The sequence below is a fragment of the Lycorma delicatula genome, chromosome 13 (genome assembly GCF_047948215.1).
Source record: "Lycorma delicatula isolate Av1 chromosome 13, ASM4794821v1, whole genome shotgun sequence".
In the NCBI taxonomy this organism is placed as follows: Eukaryota; Metazoa; Arthropoda; class Insecta; order Hemiptera; family Fulgoridae; genus Lycorma; species Lycorma delicatula.
The window spans coordinates 4,569,897-4,596,897 of NC_134467.1; the positions used below are offsets into that span (position 1 = coordinate 4,569,897).

General features: G+C 29.2%; 1 protein-coding gene across 4 annotated transcripts in view; it reads left to right on the top strand.

Moving 5' to 3' along the window:
* Nucleotides 1-23,414, top strand: part of LOC142333735 (uncharacterized) — a 45,030-nt gene extending 21,616 nt beyond the window's left edge. Inside the window, exons 4-7 of one of the 4 annotated variants that reach the window (XM_075381186.1) lie at nt 8,386-8,515; nt 13,332-13,461; nt 17,673-17,801; nt 22,927-23,414. In XM_075381186.1, coding sequence (XP_075237301.1) covers nt 8,386-8,515; nt 13,332-13,369 — 168 coding nt within the window. In that variant the 3' untranslated portion in view covers nt 13,370-13,461; nt 17,673-17,801; nt 22,927-23,414. Of the gene's footprint in view, nt 1-8,385; nt 8,730-13,331; nt 13,462-17,672; nt 17,802-22,926 lie in introns of those variants that run through there. The other 3 variants (XM_075381187.1, XM_075381185.1, XM_075381188.1) reach the window with 3 other exon arrangements.
* Nucleotides 23,415-27,001: the final 3,587 nt, after the last annotated feature.

Sequence of the window (27,001 nt, forward strand, 5' to 3'; positions counted from 1 at the left end):
TCTGATGTAAATTCATGAGTTTGTTGTAAAATTGTTTATTTAAGCAACATGTTAAAAGATTCATATATCGTGGGAATATTATTATAATTCGTTTTTAATTAGTAATTTTGTCACTTATGCCGTTTGCTAACGATTGTTTTCTTATACTGCGTTACAAATGTGTATCGTATTCGTCATTACTGGTTCTGTGCTCTGCAATGTATAGTCATATCTTTAATGTTTAATTAGTCAAGGTTAGCGAGCGTCGGTTGTTTCGTTAAATTATATTTAAAATAAAAGTGGTAATATTATTTTTATATCGGGTGATATTAAAAATAGCCCAAAATTTTGCTGCTTATATTGGTAATTGTAGATCTAAATTAAACCAAACATTACCTTCGCTCGCTAATCTCGACCAATTAACTGAAAAGTTTTGATTATTTAAATAATAAATAATTGCAAAATGACTGAATTTATTATTTAAATACTCAAAACATTAACAGTAATGAGGTATATGATAAAAAAACATTGGGGTGGATAAACTGCATAAGTTGTGTAATTTTCTTATCCGTTATTTTCCGATACTAATTAAAAAGAACTGTTGACTGTTGAAGTTTTCAATTATGTTATATAGTTACGCATGAGTGAGTGTTTTCATTCCTTTAAGACGATTATAGTCCTTTTGTAATTATATCGGTTGCCTGTTTTTCAGATTAAATTTTCCTTCTTTCACCATCTTCCTCATATAATGGTATCTAGTTTTGATTTATTGTGGAAAATCATTTATTTTTAATTCTAATGGCACTCTGATTATCTATTAAGAATTGGTTTTGGATTGACATCAAGTGTACAAACTTCCTTTAACTAGGTATCAAGCCAAATCAACCATTTGGTTGCGTCTATTGTAGCATTATATGCAGCTTTCATAGAAGAGAATGAGACAAACTTCTGAAAATTACTTTTCAGAACTAAACAACTGATCTGATCTACCACAATATTTAAGGAGAGTTGCACTAGTATTTCTTCGAGTGACCTTGTCAACAACATAATCGCCATCACTGCATGCTTTTCAATTTGTTTTACTATATTTAATGCAATCTTCAGGAATAGATTACAAATATCTGAAATCTCTTGCTCCAGATGCAATATTCAAGGCAAAACTGGTGTTTTGCCTGAAGCTGAATAATTCAAGCTTCCAGCAATTTCCCTATAATGTTCACCATTGGAGATTAGAGGAGAGCTTCTAGGTTCCCAACCAAATTCAGTTGGAAAGTTTACAGTTGCTAAACCTATAATTTTTTAGAATTATCTTAGTATATACTGACTGGTCCATCTTTATAAATTTGTCTATTACAGTAATCTTTATCCCAAGATAATTTTCCACTTCATTTGATTTTAAATCAAGAATTTAACTTTGTGATTAGGTTCATGAACATTGAAGAAGAACCTTGCCTTCTCCTAAACCACATTGCTAAAAGAAGTGTGTTAGGTGTTTATAAACACTTTGAAACTTGTTTAAGGCCATACAAACTTTTTAATAATTTGTGTTCATTTCATTTCACTTTTGTTGGTACTGTTCTGTTTAATGTATATGAAGCAGAAAGGACTGCTTCATACTTCACTGCTAAGCAATTTGGATAAATGAAGTTCAGAATGCAACCAGGATCTTGCCAACTCACAAATGATTCTGATTTCTCTATCAGAATCAGCTACTCCAGATTGTTGTGGAGTATAAGATACTGTCATAGAATGTTAACACTTGCATTAATTTTTCCAAGCCTGATTCAACTATAGCACAGTGTTTGTTATTAGATGGACATTCATTTGACTTATGACCCTTTAACTTGCATTTACAACAAATAAGTACCACTTTACAATTTTTAGAGAGATGACCTAATCTTCTACATTTCTTGCGCATTGTGATTTGCCTTACCATAACTCCCCTGTGTAGAATTACCCCTACAAGCACACTTCTTGAGAATCGGCCTTGAGTTAAAGATGTTTCATGTCCTTTTTACCTCAGTTCATAATTTAAAAGTTGTTCCTGCTATTTAGACCATGTCTTCTACATGCAAGTCGTGCCATGTGATGTAAATGGGGTAAAATTCTTGAGGAAATATTTGTAAAAGCCCTGCAAACGTTGTCCACATATATTGTTTTGCCTAAGAGTGTCATTTCATTTGAAGTTCATTGTACTTGACAAGCGAAATATCAAATTTCTTTTAATTTCAAGCATACTTTGTGGACAGTGATGTAATCTACTCAAAAAAATTTCTGTCTAGGGAAAGAATAGTTCTTTCTTGGCCTCTCCCATTTGCTATGTTCTATTCACCAGTTTCTTCTGATAACACTTCCAGTCTGAGGCTTTACAAAGGTTTCATTAACAACTTGAAAAAATTATCTCACTCTAAACATGTCTGTACAATACTATGCCCATAAGTTTTTCAATTTTGTTTTCTTCTGACATCAGTAAATGTTTCATAGATTGCCAACATCGTTTGATAACCATATACTCGTATTTACAACAATATAAAGGAAAAACCAACACTTCTACTTTCCATCTAATGTATTAATAACCGAAAATTGCCTGCTCACCTACTATGTCCAGTAAAACTCACTAAAATAAACTGAGATCAGTAACAAAAAACTGTTTGTTTTGACACTAAACAAAGGAACAAAAAACACAAAGATGGATTAAAAACATCTTTATAACTAAATACATGTTACTACTTAATAATATCGCAAACTATCAATTCTATTACAAAGCCTCTGAAATTAAACAGCATCGCTCAAAAATTAGAATTTTAAATATTTGAAACAGATATATAAAACATATAAACATTGTACTTTATATATTAATACATATTAAATATTAACTTTTAATTTGTAACATAAAATTTGTTGTTTGAAGTGATGAATTGAATAAAACAGTTATCGCTAACATGAGTGCTACGATTTCCTAGGGGTGCTAGGAGACTTAAGGGTCACCAGGTCTTAATTAAGTTGATAATCTATTTATTAAATTTAAAATTTTCTATAAAATCTTTATAAATGCATAATTTGAAATGTGTTAGATGATTAAGGTATAACATAATGTCAAACTAAGATATGAATAAACAAAGATGTACACAACCAATATTATGAATCTGTCACAAACATGACAATAATGTAACAGATAAAAGTTCCATAAACTTTTGCTTATTGACATTCACATATTTAAACAGGCTTTCAATGTTCATTTTTTAAAATTATGTTTAAAATGATTGTTTTAGTATTTTTCTCATTTTTGGTAACTTATTGTGTGCATGTTAAAAAAAAAATATTTATTCTTAAATCAGCCTCATTTTTTTTACATAATTGTCATCAGTTGAAATTAATCAGTCTGCAAAATTTTATTGAATTCTGTTGTAAGATTTTTATTTTAATTTACATGATTTAACATGATTAACTCTCGTAACATTCATTATACCTCTTCCAAGTTGCTTTGACATAATTTTCCTGTTTTATTTTTAATTATTAAAATTCTGTGTAATTTAAATTGACTGCCAGTATTTAATTGTTGTGCTCTCTGCGTCAGACATACGCCTAAAAGTAATATCAGGGCCATGAGACTTATCTTTTTAACAAGTCATTTTAGTGATATTTAAATGTAACATTTTTTAAAGGTTTAATAGTTATGCACATTTATACAAAAACTTGTTTGAGCCACATCCGCCTCACACAGCCTTCTGATGTTCTTCAGTTTTTGATGTGAGGTCCATGTGAGCCCTAGAATTTTAATATTATTTAAAAGTATTCTTTTATTAAAAAATAAACTTTATAAATATAACTTTTAAGTAAACTACCTATTTAAATTTCTTAACTACTGTTATTATTAGTTACATCATACTACGTTACCAAAAAAAAAAAAAACAGTTTACAGGAAACGATAACATTATATCAATTCTGTTCATCATTTCTATCATTTAATTATCAATTTTGTTATAAACAAGTCAATACAAAACATTTTTACACAAAATCATGATAAACAAACTTTCTATTAAAGGTTTTATGAGATAACAAAATCATTCAACAGCTGAAGCAATGAAGACAAAAGGAGGCATCAAAACAGAACATTTTGTTGCCACCCTTTTGTTAATTTTTGTTTGCCCCTTCAGTGTTGATCAGCCATTTGTTAAATCCATTTTGACTGACTTCAGTTTGCACATAATTGTCAAATGTTTGTAAAAATGTAAAGTTAATTCTTCCTTAATTATTTAGGTTTTCATTGGAAGTTTTTGTTCTTTGATAACAAGGTTGTACAAAAACAAAGTACTGACAATTGAAATTCAAATAGTATTTCAAGAATTATTTTTTATTCCACTTGAATCTATAAATAATGCTATTGCACTGTTGTAGTCTGTTACCACTGTGGGTTTCGTGGTGTCCTTCCCTTTCTTCTGTTTTGTTGAAATCATTAACTATTTCAACATTTTTCAGTTTGGTTTCTGTTAATTGTTTTGTATACTTTCTTTTTCATTAGGTGTTAATGTACAACAATCAAGTAACTGAGAAACCAACGATACACTTTTATACCAATTTTCACAATAGTGTTCATCCTGTGCTGATGCCTTTTTTGGATAGTATTGATGAAAGACAATTGGTCCCCCTGAAAAGAATTATATTCATCGATTCACATCTCTTCCTGAGAATTCATTGCATCTTGAAACTTTGGAAGAAGCTAGTCGATGAGTTGGTGAACTTTGTCCAGTCTTTCATATGGTACATTTTCATTATTTGAGCCATGGAACATTCTCAGAAGAATCTCAAATATGTTACAATAAATTAGCTTACCAACCTGGTTATAATATAATAGACTTACTATATACTCTGCATTTTACCAAGACCGATCCACAAAATTATCCCACAGAATCTTTTCATTTCATTTGTAAGGTGGATTGAATTTCTTCAATCAAGAGCTTTTTTTTATAATTCTCGGTTGTTCTCTCTTTCTCTTTTCAAATTCAAACTTTTGTTTTGCATAATGATTCGTTTCATTGACTAATAAGTTGAAAATGGCATGATTGATAAAAAGTGCATAATACACATCTTGGGGGTTGACATCTGTACATTTGCTGTTATTTCATCATTAACTAACAGTGAAAAGTCATTGGGAAAAATAATGGGATTTTCCTCATAAAATATATTTTATATTAAAGTTATTAACTGCAGTTAAATTAGATTCACCAACTCTTATCATTGTATACTGCGCACTGTTGAAAACATTTATGCCACTACTTATGTCAACCGAATTAGTCACAAAATCAGACAGATTCATAGTTCTGTCATAACTTTCCTCTGAATCACTCTTTATAAACCTCTAATTTTTTATCTTTTTCATTTACAACCGGTTTGTCAAATTTTGATCTGTATTAAGGGTTTTCATCAGAATCTGTGCCAAAATCAGCATATTATCACCAAAAATCATTCAAAAATAAATCAAAACAAAAACTTCATGCTGAAAAATACTAGAATTAGGTTTGGAATAAAAACTTACTTGTAGAGAATTTATTTCTGAGTAAATAAAATCGATTAAAATTAAACAGAAATGTAGTCAATTAAAAAGCAATACACACAAACTGTATCTGGAACTAAACAAAAACAAATAGAAAACTTATCAACAACAGAAAAAATTAATAAAAAATGTATTTAAAAAAAAAAATCACATTCATTTCTACAAATCAAAGAATCTGTGAGCCAAGGGCCATGTCACATGGCCTCACAGAGAGATTTAATGTGAGCCTCATATAGCATCATGTATTAATGTTCTTCGTGTGTTCTTATCTTTTTCATTGAGAAAACTTGCATCAGTATCAAATATAACCTCATTCAAGCCACCATAAAGCACAATGAAAAAAGAAATCATTAAGGATTATAAGAGAGCTGTTTATGAGAAGAGTAAAACGCAACAGTATTTTTATATATACATATTTTTTTTATTAAGGATATTTATTTTAATTTTTATTTATTTTTTATAGATGATGAATGGGCCTGCGAATAATAATTTTAGTAATGAAGCTCTGCCTCTTAATAAAAATATTAAGACTGAACAGGATAATGTAGCAGAAATGATTTGTTTTTTTTTACCACATATGACTGAACATACATCACATGAACATGTTAGCTTTTTTAATTTTTTTTTTTTTTTTGTACATTTGGTCAACTTAGGAAAATGAAGCAAGAATTTTACATTCATGTCTCTTTCTTATGCATATTTTATTTGGTGGATTTCCAACAGTTTGTTCTTTTGCTTTCCCTCTTCTGACGAAATTTTGTTTCTTTTTCTACTTTTCTTTAAAATCTTTACTGGTTCTGTATTGTACTACTACTTCAAATATTTTCATGTCAGTTACAACCATTCAAATCTGTTTATATCCATTCTTTTTTCTGTAAATGTGGTTGAAAATCTGTTTTGTAAGATTGAAAAAGATTTGACTGTTCATTTTCTGATGGAATTGACATTTTCTCGGTTTCATTGTATTTGTAAATGTCTTTATTACTTCTAAATTTGCATCCATTTTCTTGTATTATTATTGTTCTAGAATCTTTTTCAAGTTTTTACTCTATTTTTCTATTGGATTTATTTTACCTGATTTCAAATTGAAGATACATCTGAAGCAAACAGGTCCTCTGGTTTGATTACTGTATTTTAGTACCTGATTTTAGCATCCCCTGAGTTGTTCTTGTTTAAATATCTTATGTTCATCGGTAGACTAATTTAATTTTTCTAATTCTTGTTTGATTTGCTTTTTTTATTGAATTCATTCATTTGAATTATTTCTCCTGTATATTTAAATTTAACTTATTGATTTTACCATATTTCGTTTTTAGTGATTGGGGGGGAATCTTGGATGGTCATGAATTCTGTCTTTTTCAAGGAAATCTTTAGCCTTATTTTCTCTCTGCAAAGTGTTTTAGGCAGTTTACTTGTTCAGTTGCCTTTTTCACCTTTTTTTCCCGTTCTTTTATTACTTTCTCTAGCACACAGGTAGAGAGAATTGATGCTAAACCACTCACTTGCCTTACTTCTTTTTTAATTTCTAATTCATCTGATACTGCTATGAATTTTAGTTCTGATTTTGTGTTTGGAAGAGTCTGTTTAGTAATGTTAATCGTGTTGGGATCTACACCATTCTTGGATGTTAAATGAGAAAGTTCTATAGATTGAGATGTATGCCTTTGTGAGATCTACGAAAACAATTACTTAGTTTTTATGTTGTCATTTTTTCCCCTTATTATTGTTTTAAGGTTCCAGATGTGTTCTGCACATGATCTTACTTTTTTGAATCCTTTTTCATATTCTCACAGTTGTTAAGTCTATGATCAATTCGTTATTTGTTGTTATGACCTAATTTTCTATTTTTACCCTAAAGCAAAGGATACATCATTGGTATTCGGTAAGTTTTTAATATGCTTAAATAGTAGTAGTTTTGGGTTAAATCTTAATTACAATTATTCAGAAACAATCGTTTAATCTACTTCCAAAAGTAGAAAACTTTTATCTCTATTGGTTTGGATTTTATAGCAATTCAAAATTGACATTTTCTAAAAAATCAGCTTTTCATGCCCACAATTTTTTAAATAACTACAACTTCTATTGATACCTTCATTTTTATAGTGTGATTTTTTTTTAAACTGAGATGCAGTAGTTTAAACGTGAGTGCCATCTTTCATAGTGACCACTGTAATACATAGTTGCAATACCTCAGGAAAAATTTGTTATCATGATCAATATAAAATTCCAGTTAGACGTGGTATTTTTCTTATATGCTACAAAATTGCATTTCCATCTTCCACACAAGCTTCAAGCTTATGTGGCAACATAAAAAAGAAATATTATTTAGAATCAAACTCTCATTCGTTAAATATTGAATCTTACAAAATTTATATTTTAAAAATCTAGTATGTATTGATAAGATGAGAATCCAAAATCTTAGGTAACATTATCTCTACAGGTAAATTATATTTATCATTGAGAAATTTCACCATAAACAATATAGTAATGTTTGTAAGATTAGAAAAAACGGAATCATGAGTATTACCACAACAGTTTAACAAGTTATCTGAATGTAAAAGATTACAATTTGTAGAAAACAATACCACCATATAATTTGTAAGGTGAGTAACAGAATTTGTAACCTTGATAAGTTTGTATGAAAACATTTAACAAAAGAAACATTTCCTAGGTTTTCGTTTACAATACCTGGCACATTAGTCACTTAATGATAATAATAATAATAAACTGTGGTTGTACTGTTTGTGTGCGGTAAGCGAATTAGACTTACAATTTATTTTAATTTTATAAATTGTTCAATAAATCGTAAACATATATATTTTGTAGCGTTCATGATTTGCTTTTTATTACAGCAAGTAGATTTACTACAACTGAAAGAGGAACCGCTTGATATTAGTAATGGTGATAACGAAAAAGATCCTTTAGAAATTGAAGAGACTGACATTGTTAAATCAGAAAATGTAGAAGTTGAAGATAAAGTGGGTAAGGTATTATTAGGTTTCACCAGTTATCCGATTGTACCTTTGTAAAGCCAAATCTGGATATTTGAAAAGGAAAATTTAAAAAAGTATTATCATATATGCACACATTATTCTAATTTTGGAACATATGTTACTGTAAGAAAATAGAGATTCAGTGATGTAGTTCAAAAAATAAAGTGTCTTGAAATTTGTTTTGCTAAATGAATTGAAAAAAAATTAAATTAAAAACCCCAGTAAGATTAAGATTGATAAAAAAAATTTGTATTTAAGCAAAGATTTATTTGAATAGTGTTTCAATTTTTCATATGGTTTATTAGTTTTTGTAAGTAGCTTGGTCTTGATTTAAGCAGTGCAGTTAGTTGGATATCTGGAAAATTGGTGTACCACTGATATCTTGTAGTCATAGACTGCTATAATCATTAGCCCCAAATTTTCATTATTATTATTTTCATTGTTTTATTTATTATATAATATGTATATTTTAGGTTACATACAGTTCGTTTCTTAATGTGTGTGTGTGTGTGTGTGTGTGTGTGTGTGTGTGTGTGTGTGTCTGTGTGTGTCTGTGTGTCTGTGTGAAAATTGAATTAGTCATAAACATACTGACCACTGTGCCAAATAACCTCAAAGAACAAAAAATAATAATCACCAATCCCAGTAAAAGAGACTTAAAATACTAATAATACTAAAAGTTGACTTTTACGGGATCCCATCAGCCTGTACAAGATTCCAAAATTTCTGTAAAAAGTTGACTTTTGGTATTAGTTCTTTAGGTTTCTGTTACTGTATTTGGTGACTATTTTTTATTATTTGATATATATATATATATATATATATATATATATATATATATATATATATATATATATAATATATATATATATATATATATATATATATATATATATATTTAGCTAACCAGGCTGGTCCAGTGGTTAACTCATTACAAATCAGTTGTTTAACAGCTACTTTCAAAGTAGAATGTTCTTAGGTTCAAATCCTAATAAAAGTTAGTTGCTTTTGTACAGGTTTAATAAGTAACAGTGTATACCGGTGTACTTTTGTTGTTGGAGTTCAGTCTACTGCACATCTCAGGAAAGGTCAGCTTGAGTATGTGTAAGAATATCCTTTGTTTACATGTCATACATATCATCGTCATCTAATTGTGCCACGGTGAACTGAGTTGATATGATGATGACATAAGAATATAAATATTCATCTTGTATGTATATTTTTCTCACATAAAAATGTCAGAAACATAAAAAAGTCTTCAGAAGACAGTTCATGTATATTTCTGCTAAATTTATCTATAGCAGAGTGAACAAAGAACTCCTTAATGAAATAGATGAGTGTATAATGACAAATAATGTTTATGAATTACTATTCCAAACAAGTTTTTCATCATGTAAATGATACATAATTAATAAATTTTCTAATCCAATCTTACGAACATTTCGGTTTTTTATTTAAAATCCTGCAATGGAGCTAATCAAAATTAAGAAGGCAAACTTATTAAGGGTAAATTTATAATTATAATTATAGTCATAATATTAATACTAAAATTATTTAACATTTTTTTTATATTATTAAGTTGTTACAAAATAGTGTGTTAACAAAACAGATATAACAATATTCATTTTACTCCAAATTTATACAGTACACCAATGATAAAAATGTGTTCAACAATATAAATATTATTTACATCATTATATTCATCTATCTTCTTCATATTGCTAAATCTAGAATGTTGAATTTTAATGCACAAGTGTGGGTTGTCATTTTTTGTAGTATTATTATGTTTAATTATTTTTATTCTTTTGTCATTTTTCTAACATAATAAATTAAAATTTTAATTGATCTTGGACTTCAACAATTAATTTCTTTATTTATAAGAGCATTCATTGCTACTGTTAATTTAAAAACAGTTTTAATTTTTTTATTCCCTTTTATATAAAGTGGTACATGCCCTGGGTACTGGTTATCCTTTACAGGTATTTTGTTTCATATCTTGTACAAGAGAAATAAAGGTTTATTTATTCATTCATTCATCATATACATTACAAATAAACGCTTTACTCTAAAAACTGCTAATAAATTAGTTTTTATGAAAATGATTCATACATATTTATAAATTTAGGCAATCTGATCAAAATGACACAATAACATACATTCACATTTTCCAATTCATAGAGCTGTTTATACTATATTTTGATTTAAAACTAGTTATAAATCTTCTTTTTTTTTTATTAATTATAAAGTTTTTGAAATAAAAATTTTTTAAGAAATATTTTTGTATTCTTTCTTAGTATGCAAATTTCTAAAACAAAGGACAGCACAAAGACCAACATCACATTCATTCCAGTCATATTTAAATTCCTTTCTTATGTGTTTCTTATACAGGCTGATTCAAACAAACGGGAAATTTTTAAAATTAAATAACGATAATGAAAAATTTTTTTTAGAAAATGAATTTCATTTCGTGCAATTGTACAAATGTTGCCATTTTAGGATACATACATTTTAGTTTATTTTTTAAAGATAACATCTTTCAGGTGACCTCCTCTTCTACCTAAACACTCACGAAGTCTCTTCATTAAATTGTTCATGTTTTGACGTAACATCTCAACTGGAATTTCCGCAATTGCTTCTCGGATCTTTGCCTTCAGTTCTTCCGTTGTAGCAGGTCTACTGTGGAACACTTTGCTTTTAAGGTGACCCCACAAAAAGTAATCGCAAGCTGAGAGATCAAGCGATCTGGGAGGCCATCTAATGTCACCATTTCGTGAAATGACACATTGTTCAAACAATCGGCGTACAGCTGCAATCGATATTCGTGCAGTATGTGACGTTGCTCAGTCTTGTTGAAACCAGGCTGTGTTAAAAATTGGTGGAAATCTCTTTTGTTGTTCCACAACGAAGATTTCAAGCACGGCTACGTAACGAGCCAATGTCACTGTAATCGCAAGATCGTTGTCATCCTCAAAAAAATATAACACCGTAAGATGACATAGCACATAACACAGTCACTTTCTGGCTGTGCAGCAGACGCTGGTGTAGCTGCGTAAGATTTTCTTGTGCGTAATGTCTGAAATTTTGCTTGTTAACAAATCCACTGAGGTGGAAATGCGCTTCGTCTGACATCCACAGTTCGTGAACAAACTCTTTGTTATAATTTATCTTCTGAAGCATTACGTTACAGAATTGTGCTCGCACAACTGCGTTGTTCGGTTTCAGTTCAGACGGATTGACCGATGTGGACTTCGTGTGACAGCATCTTGTAAACCTTGAACATTCTGTGGTGTACGGACGGTTCGCTCACGGCCTGGAGGTTTCTTTTTCATTGCTGAACCAGTTTCCTCAAAATTAGATATCCATGTTTTAATTGCATGTGTTGATGGAACATGGTCGTGCCGTCCCAGATTAAAATGATGGCAAAATTCTCTAGGCGCTCCCTCCACACTGTCATTGTTTTTGTAAAACGCTTTGATAGCAAATACACGTTGCGCACTACTCCAAGGATCCATGCCAACTAAATGGCAGGTTAAGTTAGAGAGGTTGGTGCCACTTATCAAGTGGTACCAATCGCCCACAGCTACAGACACAACTTTCAAAATTTGCCGTTTATTTTAATCACCCTGTACAAACAACATGTTGTTATTTGTAGAGTTTTTTCTGTATCTGGAATATATGACTGGAATGTCATGCACAGATAATGTGAGGGTCATCTACACAGAGCCTATGTTTTTTGGGAATGACTTTGATGAATTTCAACAATTTGCTCTCTGAATTGAAGAGGATTATACTTGCTACCACTTTTCTTGTGTAAAACATGAGCATTGAATATAGTGATATTTAAAGGTAGGCAGAACTGCTTTTAACATCCTTCTTGCCTTTTTGTTTCTTGTGGGTATGTGTTTAGAATTTGATCCACCCTATCAACTTCAACTATAAAATATATAATCATTGGCAGTGTTTAGAACCATTGCCTTTTTTGTTTTTCATACACTTCTACGTGTTCTAATTTGTGTTTGGTTGTCAAACACAAGAAATCTCGTTTATCTTGCCACTTCAACACTTCCTTATCGCACACTGAATGAATTTCATTTTATTTAATTTTAAAGTAAATTTATATTTTTTTTTAAGCTTATGGAGCTATTACTTTTTAATAATTGCGATAAAAAGTTCACTTGAGAGCTGCTTTGAAAATTACCTTTTTTGCATAAGTACTTTTGGTACATGACAGTCACTATAAAATACATACGCTATAAAATTCCATTTTCACATTCCACCCACAAGCTTCATGCTAATGTGGTAATATAAAAAATAAATATTTACAATCAGACTCATTTAGTAAATGCTGAATGTCTTAGGTAATGTTATCTCTCATAATGATTGTGATAAATGATATTTATCATGATAAAAAATTTCACCATAAGCAATATTAATATATTAATGTCACTAAAATAAGGAAAATCTAAATCATTAGAATTACTGCAACAGTTTAACAAATTATTTGATTGTAAAAGATTACAATTTGTAGAAAACAATAATACCACCTTCACAATTATTGAGGTTAGTAGCAGTTTTTGTAACATTTAAATTTGTATGATAACATTTAGCAAAAGGAACATTTCATAGGTTTTCCTGTACAAAACTGGCACAATAAAGTCGCCTAATAATAATAATTAAACTGTGGCAGCACAGTTTGTGTGTGTGGTAAGTAAATTAGATATACAATTTATTTTCATTTTATAAATTGTACAATAAATCATTAACATATTTACTTTGTACCTTTCATATTTTGCTTTTTATTACAGCAAGTAGATTTACTACAACTGAAAGAGGAACCGCTTGATATTAGTAATGGTGTTATCGAAAAAGATCCTTTAGCACTTAAAAGAGACTGACTTAGTTAAATCAGAGAATATAAAAGTTGAAAATAAAGTGGTAAGTTTATTAGATTTTTCTTACAGTGGAACACCAATTATTCAGATGGAACTTTGCATGGCCAAATCTGGACATATTAAGAAAGATCTATCCTGCATATAAAATTTGTTATTTATACTGCACATAAAATTCTGATGTTTAATGGGTAAGACACAAAGAATAAAAATTATATAAAAATGTATTTCAGTAAAATTAAAAGAAATTTGGAAAATATGTACAATGTAAATAAGAGAAGAGATTCAGTAATATGGTTCAAAAAATAAAGAATGTAGAAATTTTCTTTTACATTCAGTTTTACAATGGCCAAAATACATATATGTTTTTGCTAAATGAATTGCAAAAACTTAAATTAAAAAACCCAGTTAAATTAACATTGATAAAAAAATTTCTATTGAAAATTTACTTGAATAGTATTTAAATTTTTCAAATAATGTATTAGTTTTTTAAGTTGTCTAGTTTGGATGTAAGTAGTGGAGTTGGACATCTGGAAAATTGGTATCCCAGTAATATCTTTTAATAGACTGCTATAGTCATTAGGCCCAAATGTTTATTATTTTCATTTTTCATTATTATTACCTAATATGTATATTTTCGATTACAACAGTTTGTTTCTTAACATTTTTATATATCTCCCCTAACTATCATTGAGTATGATGAATACAGAATATGATGCACATCATCCAATTGCCCCCATTGCGGATACATTCCTGAGTCCACGACACTGAACCTCTGCAGCCTTTCTCGGAAATCACCATGCCCAGAAAGATATTGCATCACGTACTTATTTGGGGACACCCAAGAGGCACCCTGCAAACTAACAACATCAGGAAATAGACCTTGCCTATAATGTCCGCCCTCTGTCTCATTCCATCTGGGATGCCACAAAGTATTACCACGTTCAATTTCCTAAACTTTGTCGGTAGTTAACTCTCCTTACTTCTTGGAAACATAATGGTGTTGCCACTCAGATGCAATCAAGTCTTATCAGTTTCATGCCCACAATCACCTAGATCGCCTCCCATGAAATTGTACCGCAGCCACCTACTACTGTTACAATTATAAGGCGTTGAGCCCTTAACAATATTTTCCAATAGCTTTTAAACATTAGCTTATCTACTCAAGCAGGCACTGCATTACAGCACAATTGCCTCAGTAGCCATTATACAGATTACTAATGGTCTTAAAATTAAGACCCCAATCAGGATTGACCATACACCATATATGAAAGAAGGCACTATAAGTCTTCTCCGCGATGTATTGAAGGTGCTTCTTCTTGAATTGCATTTTCTCATCAAGAAACACCTCGAGGTACTTTTGCACCTGAATGTATTTTATGCGCTGGGCTGCAAACAAAACACGAACCAGCAAGCATCACTACGAAACAGCCTTTGAGGAGCATCATAGTGATCTTCTCCGGGCTGAAAGTCATCTTATGTTGATGACCCCACAATTCAAGTATCCTGTAAGCCTGAGTGGTTTAGAAGTCAACCCCCCTCCACGAGCATCCTTCGACTACCATGAGCCCATCATCAGCATAAGCCACAATGCAACACCCACAGGGCAACCTGTATGTAACTTTGTGAAAATTCAATTAATCAACATCTGGACCACTGTGGCAAATCACCTCAAATAACAAAAAGAAAAATAATCACCAAATATTATTAGAAACCTAAAAAACTAATACCAAAAGTTGACTTTTATGGGATCCCACATCATCAGTCACAAAATTCCAAAATTTCACCAAACAAAAACAAAAAATAAATAACTAAAAACTAAAATTTAGAAAACATAGCCCTAGTAATGTTAAGAACAAATGAAATGATTACAATGCCCAACAATGAAAATGTTTCAGGCTCAAAAATAACTTATTCTTATGTATTTCCATACGCTCAATTCAAAAATCATCATAAAAATGGTGATTTTACATGGCAATCCTCCTAGACTGTAATCAAATGTGCTGAACACCAGTGGAAAATCTGTATCAATCTAAAAGTCATTACTGTACTCTTAGGAATGCTTTGGGGTACACTAAATACTGCTGTTTTTATGTATGTGGGACAGCAGGGATAGGAAATCACGTTAAATTCAAGCAGATTGGCCTGCAAGAAATTTTAATTTTAGCAAGAAGATTAATTCTTGCTTAGCCTTTCATGGACCCAGAAGATGTTCTTTCACCTCTTCACATAAAGCTGGGTTTGATGTAAAATTTTGTCAAAAGTATAAACCGAGGACAGGCCTTTAAGTACTTAAGAGACAAATTTCTTTCATTAAATGATGCAAAATGATGAACACTGAGAAAGATTCCATCAGGATATTTCAGCAATGGAACAAAGATATCAGGGCTGTTGGAATGACAAAATGCTTGCAGATTACAGCTGATCTGTGTGTAGGGATGCTCCGTGACTTGGAAGAGGAAAGCCAAAAGACAGCGATCTCATGAAGCCACCACTTGATTCTCTTCAGACCCGACCAACTGCCAGGTATTCTTCTATCGATTAAGAACTCTGAATGTAACTGTCATTATAAAAATGTCAAATGGACTTTCTGTGTGGTTTGTATATGTAGTTGGAGAGTATTGTTTTCTATTACTGTTAGAATAAAATACTTTCACCTATTGTATATCACAGAAACTAGAGCTAATAAAAATTTGTCTTTGTCATACTTGTTTTTTTCAAACCCAAAATTAGTAAGATTTGACTTACGAAGTGAAGGAAACGTTAAAAAAAAAAATTTTTGTTGGGCAATGATCAAAGTTTTGTCATTATTATGGTTTATGTTTTTTAAATCTTAGTTAGTTTTTTTTTAATGTTTTTTTGGAGTTGTGTACCAACTGATGATGCAGGATCATGCGAATCTCAACTTTTGATATTAGATTTTTAGGTTTCTTTGACTCTATTTGGTGGTTATTTTTTTGTTATTTTAGATATATATATATATATCTACCATGCTGGTCTAGTGATTAACCCATTGTAAATAAGTTGCTTTACAGCTATTTTTGAAATTAAAGGTTTTCAGGTTCAAATCCTAGCAAAAGTTAGTTGCTTTTGTACAGATTTAAAAACCGAGTAGATATCTGTGTACTTTGGTTGTTGGGGTTCAGTCAACCATACGCCTCAGGAATGGTCGGCCTGAGTGTACAATGCTACCCTTTGCTTACATGTCATACATATCACCGTCATCTAATTGGACCATGGTGAACTAAGTTGATATGATGATGATGACTGAAGAATGAAAAAAGTATGCAGAAGACATTTCATGTATATTTCTACTAAACTAAAAAGTCTTATTCCTGTTAAATTTATGTATGGTAGAGTGAACAAAGAACTCTGTAATGAAATAGATGAGTGGATAATGACAAATAATGTATATGAATTACTATTCCAAACGTGTTGTCTCATTACACGTAATGAGTTATTTTACTAATCCAATCTTAATAACGTGGATTTTTATTTAAAATCATGTGACAGAAATGTTTAAACTAAGGAAGGCAAACTTATTAAGGATAAATTTAACTTTTTTTTATATTATTTAGTTGTTACAAATATAATATTCATTTTACTCCGATTTATGCAATATACTAAAAATAAAATCGTACAGCAATATAAATATTATTTACATCATATTCATCCATCTTCATATTACTAAATCTAGAGAGTTGAATTTTAATGCACCAGTACAGGTGGTTATTTGTTATTGTATTATTATGTTTAATTATTTTTATTCGTTTGTCATTTTTCTAAGATAAGTTAAAGTTTTAATTGATCTCGGTTCTTTATTTTTCTGAATATTAAAAAATTAATATTTTTTTAATCTGGTAAGTATTTTTGAAAAATAAGAATACAATTCAGAATATTACATAATGTTATCTCTGATGACATTTGTGATAAATGATATTTATCGTGATAAAAAGTTTCACAATGACCAACATTAACACTAATGTCAGTAAGATTAGAAAAAGCAAAATCATGAGAATTACTGCAAGTTATTTATGTACCGCAACAGTTACAATTATATTATGTAAAAGATAGCAATTTGTAGAAAAATCTGAAAGGTGAGTAGCAGCATTTTTTATAACATTAGCAAAACCTGTCATATTAAAGTCGCTTAATTATAATAGTAATAATTTATTTAACTGTGGCTGCACTATTTGTATAAATGGTAAACGTATTTATGATTTTTTTGTAGCATTCATGTATTGCTTTTTATTACAGCAACTTGATTTACTACAACTGGATGAAGAACTGCTTGATGTTAGTAATGGTGGTATCGAAAAAGATCCTTTAGCAATTGAAGAGACAGACTTAGTAAAATCGGAAAATTTTAAAGTTGAAAATGAAGCGGTAAGGGTATTAGATTTTTCATACAGTGGAACACCAATTATCCAGATGGACCTCTGCAAAGTCAAATGTGGATAATTGGAAAGGTCAATTTAAAAAAGGTTTATCATATATACTGTACATATCATTCTAATGTTTAACGGGTAAGACACTAGAAAAAAAAATAAAAAGTAAATGTATTTCAGTAAAATGAAGAAGATATTTGGAACATATGCACAATGTAAGAAAAAAGACATAACGAAGAAATATGGTACAAAAAGTACGGTATGTAGAAATTTGCATATATAATTAGTTTTAACCGGCTTATCATTTGAAAAGCTACTACTACATTTATTATTCAACAGCAATCAGTTCCATTATATTTCTGTTTGCAGCCATGTATACCATTCTTGGGGTAACCTTTTTAAAAGTAGTGGAACCCACCCTCTGCTATGCCTATCCCAACTCAATAATCATAAATGGCAATGGTAACATTTAATTACCATAATTGACAACCTGAAAAAAATAATGAATTTTGGTGAAAAGAAAATTAAAATCCACCCACCTCGTTTGGTAGGTGCAAAAAAATTATTTGGACTGAAATTTAAAAAAGAACTATTTTAAATTTCAGTCCAAAACAAAAATTACATGATATTACTTCTTAAACTGCTTGAAATAATCATAATCTGGGGATTAAAACTGTGAAAATTAATTTTTAAATTACAAACACAAAATTTTGCCCTTAAATGCTTTCTGAAATTTTCAGGGATTTAAAACTTATTTTTTTTTATTTAACTGATGTTTTAATGCTGTATTTACTGGTACACTTCTACAATGCTGAAGAAACCTAAAACACATATTTTTAACAAGAACAGATGATTTCAGACCTAATGGTTTGGGCAGTAACGCTGTATCTCAGCATAATGTAAAAAAACACATTTTTAATCATAACTTCAATACCAGTGAACCAATTTTATTATATTTGAACCAAAAATTACTTGTCACTCAAAGGGGCATTCCAATGAGATGTCGCAAGCTACATTGTCTCATAAAAAAAAAAAAAAAACTATTAAGGGCAAAATTTTGTGTTAATTTAGAAAAAATAATTTTCACAGTTTTAATCCACAGATTATGATTATTTCAAACAGTTTAAGAAGTCATCACTTTATAAGTGATTTTTTATGGTGTTATATTTGAGGTTTTTTTTTTTGTAGGACTGAAACGTAAAAGTACTACACCAAATGGTTTTTTGCACCTACCAGGCAAAGTGGTGGGAGGATTTTAATTTTCTTTTCACCAAAATTTATTATTTTTTCCGCGTTGTCAATTAATACAATTAAATGTTACCATTGCCGTTTAAGATTATTGAGTTGGGGTAGGTGTAGTAGATAGGATGGGTTCCACCCTTGAAAATAATTTTAAAAAGGTTGCCCCCGAAAATGGTATCCATGCCTTCAACAAAAGTATGATGGTACCGATAGCTGTTGAATAATAAATTTGGTAACTTTTCAAATTATCACCTGGTATATGTTTTTAAAAGGCAGTTAAAAAACCCAGTATAATAAAGACTGATAAAAAAAATTCCTGTTGAAGCAAAGGATTGAAGCAAATTCCTGTTTGAATAGTTTAAATTTTTCAAATAATGTAGTAGTTTTTTTTAAGTTTCCTTGTCTTGATTTAAGCAGTCCAGTTAGTTGGACATCTGAAAAATTGGTGTTCCACTGTATTATCTTTTCATTATTATTATTATTATCTACTATGTAAATTCCGGATTACATCTGGTTCATTTCTTAACTCATACATACTGTTATTATTTCCGATTATTCTCCTTTAGGAGAGCGCATGAACTTGAGCCAATCATGGCTTTACTTCCTTCTTCTCTTTTCTTTTCTTTCCAAAACCTCTTCATCCGTTCACTGTTTTTTTCATCTCCCGTCTTCTTCCTGTTGTTTCTCTTGATCTTGTTCAATTTTCTGATTTCATCCCTAAATTTTCTTTTGTCCTTGATTTCTTCTAAGACGTTTAGTCGTTCCAGGTCGTCTTGTGTTTCATCCTGATGAACTTTAATTTACTTGCCTTGTTGATGTTGAAAATTTTCTTGGCGAGTTTATCTTCACTCTTCCTGCATAAGTGTCATATATGCCATATGTTTTTACTATAAGTGTCATATGTTTTTGCTATATGAATTGCAAGGATTTCAGTTGAAAAACCCACTAAAATAAATATTTATAAAACTAATTTCTGTTGAGGCTAACATTTATTTTTTTAAATTGCCTAGTTTGGATAAGCAGCCCAGTTATTCAGACATCTGGAAAATTGGCATCCTACTGTACTATTTTTCATTATTATTACCTTATTTTTAAATTTTGAATTTCATGCGGTTCATTTCTTAATATATGTATTTCGGTGTAACGATTAGGATCAGACTGTATCTTTTGTTCAAAATAACTTTTATAAAATCCAGATTGAGCCTCCACAGGGTGCAGCACTTGGAGATATCTGAATCTTCGGTGCTCAACTAGGCAGAGAAAGAAGTTATCAAAAATCATCGGAAAATGGCCTGCCCAAAAGAAAACAAAATGGACAGAGACTTATCAAACTCTGCAAGAACCACAACCTAATCTCAAAATCCATATATTTCAAGAGGGGAAACCTCAAAACTCAATCTGAAAATACCTTGACTATACTGAAGGAGAATGGTAATTAGACCATGTCTTCATGGACAAACACCACTACAAGAAGATCTACAACGTAAAAGACCTCCGAGGAGTTGACACAGGCTTAGATCACTATGTTGGTCAAAACTAAAATTAAATTTACTCTATTAAATTTTACTTTATTTAAAACTAAGAGAAAAATGAACCCTACCAGAGTAATTAAGAATGAAAATTACAAAAAAGTTACCAAAAATATAATCAGATTCTACAAGATGTAGTCAACAACCTTAAATAAATCGCCGAAGTATTAACCCCGATAAAATTCTTTAAAAAACAGTAAATGTGATGAAACAGCGGAAAAAAGACATCAAATGTGGTATTTCACTAATCCCAAAAATCAGAAATATCCTTCCAAAATCCAGTAAAACAAAGAAAAGAAACCACCCAAACCCTAAGGAGAATAAAAAGACAACTCCATAAAGACATATTGAAATCAATAGAAGAATTTCAATGCGGAAATCCTAGCTAAATATTTCAACAGATTCTTAAAGAGAGTAGTAACATAGACAACCAATAATAATGTTTGTAATTATATATATATATATATATATATGTTAACATATTAGCGCTTTTGCAACGCGCACCATTTCATCAGATGCATTAAAACCTTTTTAAAAGATTTAAAAAAGAATTATGTTACTCCTTAGTTTGATTGTTAAAAATCTGACATTCGCAATCTTTTTTAACAATTTGATTAAGAAGGAGGAAACAGCCTTCTTTTTTCAATTAAATTTTTTTTAAAGTTTTAATACATTGATGAAGAGGTGTCCATCACAAAAGTGCTAATAGTAAGAATTTACAAAAAGCAAGTAGTAAGTGGTATTTTTATTTTATTTATTTTAAATGTATTATTATTATTCTCTAGTATATATTGTTTATCTTATTATTATATATATATATATATATATATATATATATATATATATATATATATATATATATATATATGTATATGCATTATGTATTTATAGAATATATTTATCGTATATATTTAGCTAATCATATTTTTTTTTTCAGCCACTCCACAAAGTACAGAATTGAAGAACATTCTTACCTTTACTTTTTTTGCTCATTATAGCGCTTTTAGGCATAAGCCCATCTTCTCAGTAATGTTTTCTTTAAATTTTTTTCTCTACATTTACACATTAAAATAATCTATAGAACAAATATTTGTTCACTAAATAATTTTTTTTTAATTAATTTATTTTATTACGGGTTAGATACGTAGATGATCGTTAAGTTATATATGAACAAAGTATAAATAACAAACATGAAATAATTTTAAACAACTTAGATTCTTATCGTGAAACATTAACATTTACTTATGAAATAAGAAACATAACAGAAAAATAAAATATTTAGACATAAATATTAAAATAAATGAAAACAGTAAAATAATAACGAGTATATAAAAAACCTACCTCAAATGAAATTATTATAAACAAAAATTCCAACTGTCCTTGGTCTCAAAAAATTAATATTTAAAAAAATGATAAATAGAGCAATAAAATACACAAACTATAAACAAGAACTCTATAACGAAATAAAGAATATAGCTATTAAAAATGAATATGATACCTCATTGATCGATAATATATTTAAAAAATATAATTCCAAATAAAACGTATGTATTTATATAAATTACCCTACACAAATAAAATTATAGAAAACTTAATTGATGCATATAATAAATATAAACCTGATAACTGTAAAATAAAACATCTAAAATATTGTAATAATAAAGTAGTAAAAAATAAATACGATTATTCTGATATTTATAAAATGAAATGCAATAATTGTGAAAAAATATATATTGGAAAAACAAATCGGTCATTGAAAGATAGATTTAATAAAAATTTGAATCATTTAAAAATAATAAAATAGGTTTCTCAAATGTAGCAGACCATTTATTAACAAACATAATATAACTAGATTGGAGAAGATTTTAGTAAAATTGTTAATTTATATTTGTAAATTCAGCCTCATGTATCTGCAGACAGAATTTTATGGGGACATTCTTATAAATATTATTTAAATTGGTATACATTGATAAGAATTTTCAATAAATCAAATAATCAGTATAGTACTGTATTATTATAGAGATAACATGTTTTAAGAAAATTTTAAATATTAACATATTAAATAAATTTAAAAAAAAGAAAGTTATTTACTGAAAAAATATTTGTTCTACAGATTTTAATATATTATAATTTATTTTAATGTGAAAATGTAAAGAAAAAAAAAATTTAAAGAAAACATGTGTCTGGTCTAAAAGTATCTTAACTGAACAGTGTGAAAGTGCACAGCTTATATTAAGAGAACCGGGTAATATAATTTAATGTCATTTTTATTCCGTCATAATCAGACATTCCTTTTTTTGGTTTGTCCCCTTCATTTGCAATTGTAATTATTAGTTATTTTTAATTTGACAGGTTACCGTCAGTAAAGAAACCATCAAGGGAAGTGCCAAGCATTGTATTACCTGCAAGAGATGCATAAATTATTCTGTGCATGATGGAATTACAAAAAAAAAATGTGAATGTAAGTGTGCATCTGGTGATGTAACGACAGAAGAAAATTTAGTCGAGAATGTAAATAGTGAAAACAATTTACCTATCCAGAAAGGAAAGAAATTGGTGTGTGACTATTGCAATGAAAGATTCAAATGTAAATGTTATTTAAAGAGAAACATTAACTTTCACGGTAAAAACAAAAAAAATAATAATAACTTTTGTCAAAAGTCTCTTATTCATGATAATGTATAAAAACCCACTTTATGCATAATGAAGAGAAAAATTATATTTGTAACTTTTTTCAAAAGACTTTTAATCAAAGTTCTAATTTAAAATCACATTTAAATATACATACAAAAGAGAAAAATTATGTTTGTAACTTTTGTCAAAAGTCATTTAATTATAAAAGCAATTTAAAGCAACATATTGATATTCATACACAAGAGAAAAATTATGTTTGTACTTTTTGTCAAAAGACTTTTAATCAAGGTTTTAATTTAAAATCACATTTAAATATACACACAAAAGAGAAAAATTATGTTTGTACCTTTTGTCAGAAGACTTTTAATCAAAGTTCCAATTTAAAATATACATTAAAATTTAATACATAAATTTAATTTATACATAAATTTAATCGCATTTAAATATACATACAAAAGAGAAAAAATATGTGTGTAACTTTTGCCAAAAGGTTTTTAGTCACCGTTCTAGTTTAAAGAAGCATCTTAATATTCATACAAAAGAGAAAAATTATGTTTGTAACTTTTGCCAAAAGGTTTTTACTCACCCTTCTAGTTTAAAAACACATCTTAATATTCATACAAAAGAGAAAAAATATGTTTGTAACTTTTGTCAGAAGTCTTTTAGTCGACTTTCTACTTTAAAATTACATTTAAATAATCATACAAAGGAAAAAAGATTAGTTGCAACTTTTGTCAGAAGTCTTTCTACTCAAAAGTTCTATTTTAAAATTGTATTTAAATATTCATATCAAAGTGAAAAATGATATTTGTAACTTATGCCAAAAGGTTTTGTAATGTTAGTAAAAATCTTTAATGAGTTATACTTTAAGAAGAAATCTTTATAATATCCATATTAGAGAATTTCATGACCATTAAAAAAATTTTATTAAAAAATTTGATTAATGAGAAAAAATTAATAGCATTCTTACAAGGATACGTAATTTAAAACAAGTATAACAAAATTTATGTAATGTTTATAATTTAACGTTAACCACCATTCTCATTTATGTAATACCACCATTAGATATTCCATCAGAGGATTAGATGAAATGACAATTTCGTAGAATGTGAAAAATACCACCATACCTGACAAGGATTTGAACCCAGGACACCCGGATTAAAGACCGAGACACTAGAACTCCCACCATTGAGGGGCCCGGTCTAGGCTATCAACTTCTTAAAGGGAAAAAAATTAGATTTATATGTTACTCTAGTTTATAATATGTGGATGATGTTATGAACACTTTACATTTTAAACCCAGAACCATTCCAATCCGATAATTTGGTAGGCGCTAAGGAATTCTACCAGTTCAGAAAAAGTGGTATAGACACAATCATGTTTTTTCTACGATTCGTATAACATTTTTGTTTTAATTTTCACTACTATTAAATTGTTTTTATTTAAATTGTTGCCCAGTCTAAGACAAAATAATCTATTCCTAGATTGTCCTTTTTTATTTTAAACTTATTGTTTCAACCACATTCAGTTTCCATGTTTTCCTCCATTCATTTACGACGACCTAGAACACAATTAAAAATAATCAGTCAACAGCCAGTTAAAATAAAAAATGAGATAAGGTAACAATTATCTCATATTTTATTTTAATCGTTCTGACAGTTCCAAATAAATTTCAGAAAAGGCATTGGAAGTTGTTCATGTAAAAAGTTTATCATTTATCCCTATTTCCCAGTTGTGATTGTTAGTGTTGTTAATAACATTTTGTTTGTAATGTAAAAGATTTCAGAATTATGTAGTTTGATTTTAGAATGCGTCTGTGAAGTTAAAACTAACATCCACTAAATATTATTATTATCAATTAATTTTCAGGTGTACTTTCTAAGTTATTTATTTTTTAATCTAACAATCAATATTCCACAGAAAAGGTTGATTTTTATTTAAAACTTGCACAATTCTTTTTATAAAAACAAATTGATTCTATTTTAGTGTGATAAAAAGCAAGTTTGTTTATCTTGTTTTAGTTATGATTAAAGCTAAATTAAAGCTTCCCATTTTGTTCAGTCTACATGTTGGGAGTGGTAAATATGTGTGTCTACATTCAGGTTTTAGGTTTGAATTATGGTTTTGAATCTTTAACTCGTTACATAAATAAAATTGGTGTATCATCTTTAGTATTTTAAAATGTTTTTTGATCAATGTCTTTTAAAAATGATGTGTAATCTTACTCTATCCATTTAGAATATTTACTGTTTCAACCATCATGTGGGTTGAGTGTTGTGGCCTCGTATCAAAAAATAGATTGTTTTGAGATTTTAGCATTTTTAAAAATGTCATTTATCTATGTTTAATGGTTAAATAGTTATTACTATGTGTGTTTATACAGTGCCTGTACTCATTCTTTTATGTCATTATTGTAATTTTGCTTTATTTTCTTGTTTGTGGACAATGTTAAACATAATTTGTTTAATTTATTTCCAACATCATCTTCTTTTTCTATTTCTTAATTAATAATTAAAAATTAGTTTTCTAAAGACATCCTGATTTTTCACGGTTCCCACAGGCAGGAAAAGCCACGAAATATATAAATTTAGTAAGGAAAAATTGTAAAAAATTTCCAATAATTGCATTTTTGTTAGCAAATAAAGATTATGTTAATACTATTAATAAAGTATTTTTTAAGTAATGCCAAATTATATTAGATAAACTTTCCTGGCGTTAGGAAGTGGCGACCCTTCGCCCAGCACATTACAACTACGTGCTTTCAATTATTCTTTTATATTAAAGGAGGAATATTACAAATTGCAGTTAATTTTTTCACTGGTGAAATTTTAACTGAAAGTTTCCATTGAAAAATTTAAAGAACAGTTAACGTTCTTGGAATTAATCTCAAAACACCATAATTTTTTTTGTATTTTAGATTTAAATGGCACCTAAAAAGACTGTTTAATAAGTGGTTAGTTATAAACTTACACCTAGAATTCAGTTGGTTAATTAGAGATAGAGATGTTTATTATGCATGCATCTTGTGATGTGTGTAAAAAACATTTTGGACCGGGCAATATGGGCCAAAAGCCAGTAACTTCACACAGCTTATTGTGTGAAGTTTGCTGCTTAATGAAATAATTAAGATAGCCTTCACTGAAAATTTTTTATCTGTCAGAAGTACTTTAACTCAGCAGACTAAAACTGATCAACAGTTAATGAGAACAGTGGTTGTGATATATATGAGGTAATGAGACCGTTTCAGAAAAACTTTGTATTTACAATCGTTATACATGGACTCTTATCACCTTCGAAATAGTTCTCTTGGGAAGCCATGCAATGCAACGCTTCAAATGGTTTTCCCACTCTTCATAGCAGTGTTAGAACTCAGAAACCGGAATTATCCTTCAGATGGTCGGTTACACTTGTTTTTATGTTTTCCACTGTTCCAAAATGGTATCCTTTGAGGTGTTTTTTTAGTCAGGAACAGGAGAAACTTGGGACTCAAGCTAGGTGAATAAGGTGGTTGAGGAACTACAGGAATGCTTTTCTTTGCCAAAAACTCATTAATTGAGAGTGCACTGTCATGATGCAGCATCCAGTTGTCTTAATGATAGCTTTTAACTGACTCACACGAGCAACTCTTTTCTGGAGTCTCAAGAATTTCTCGGTGAACATATTGATGTACCGTCTATCTTTTAGACAAAAACCCCTTTTGGGCAATGCTATTACTATAAAAAAAGCAAATTAGCATGGTTTTGATTTGCTAATTTTTGCTTTTTTGGAGTTTGAAGTGTGCCACTGCTTGCTC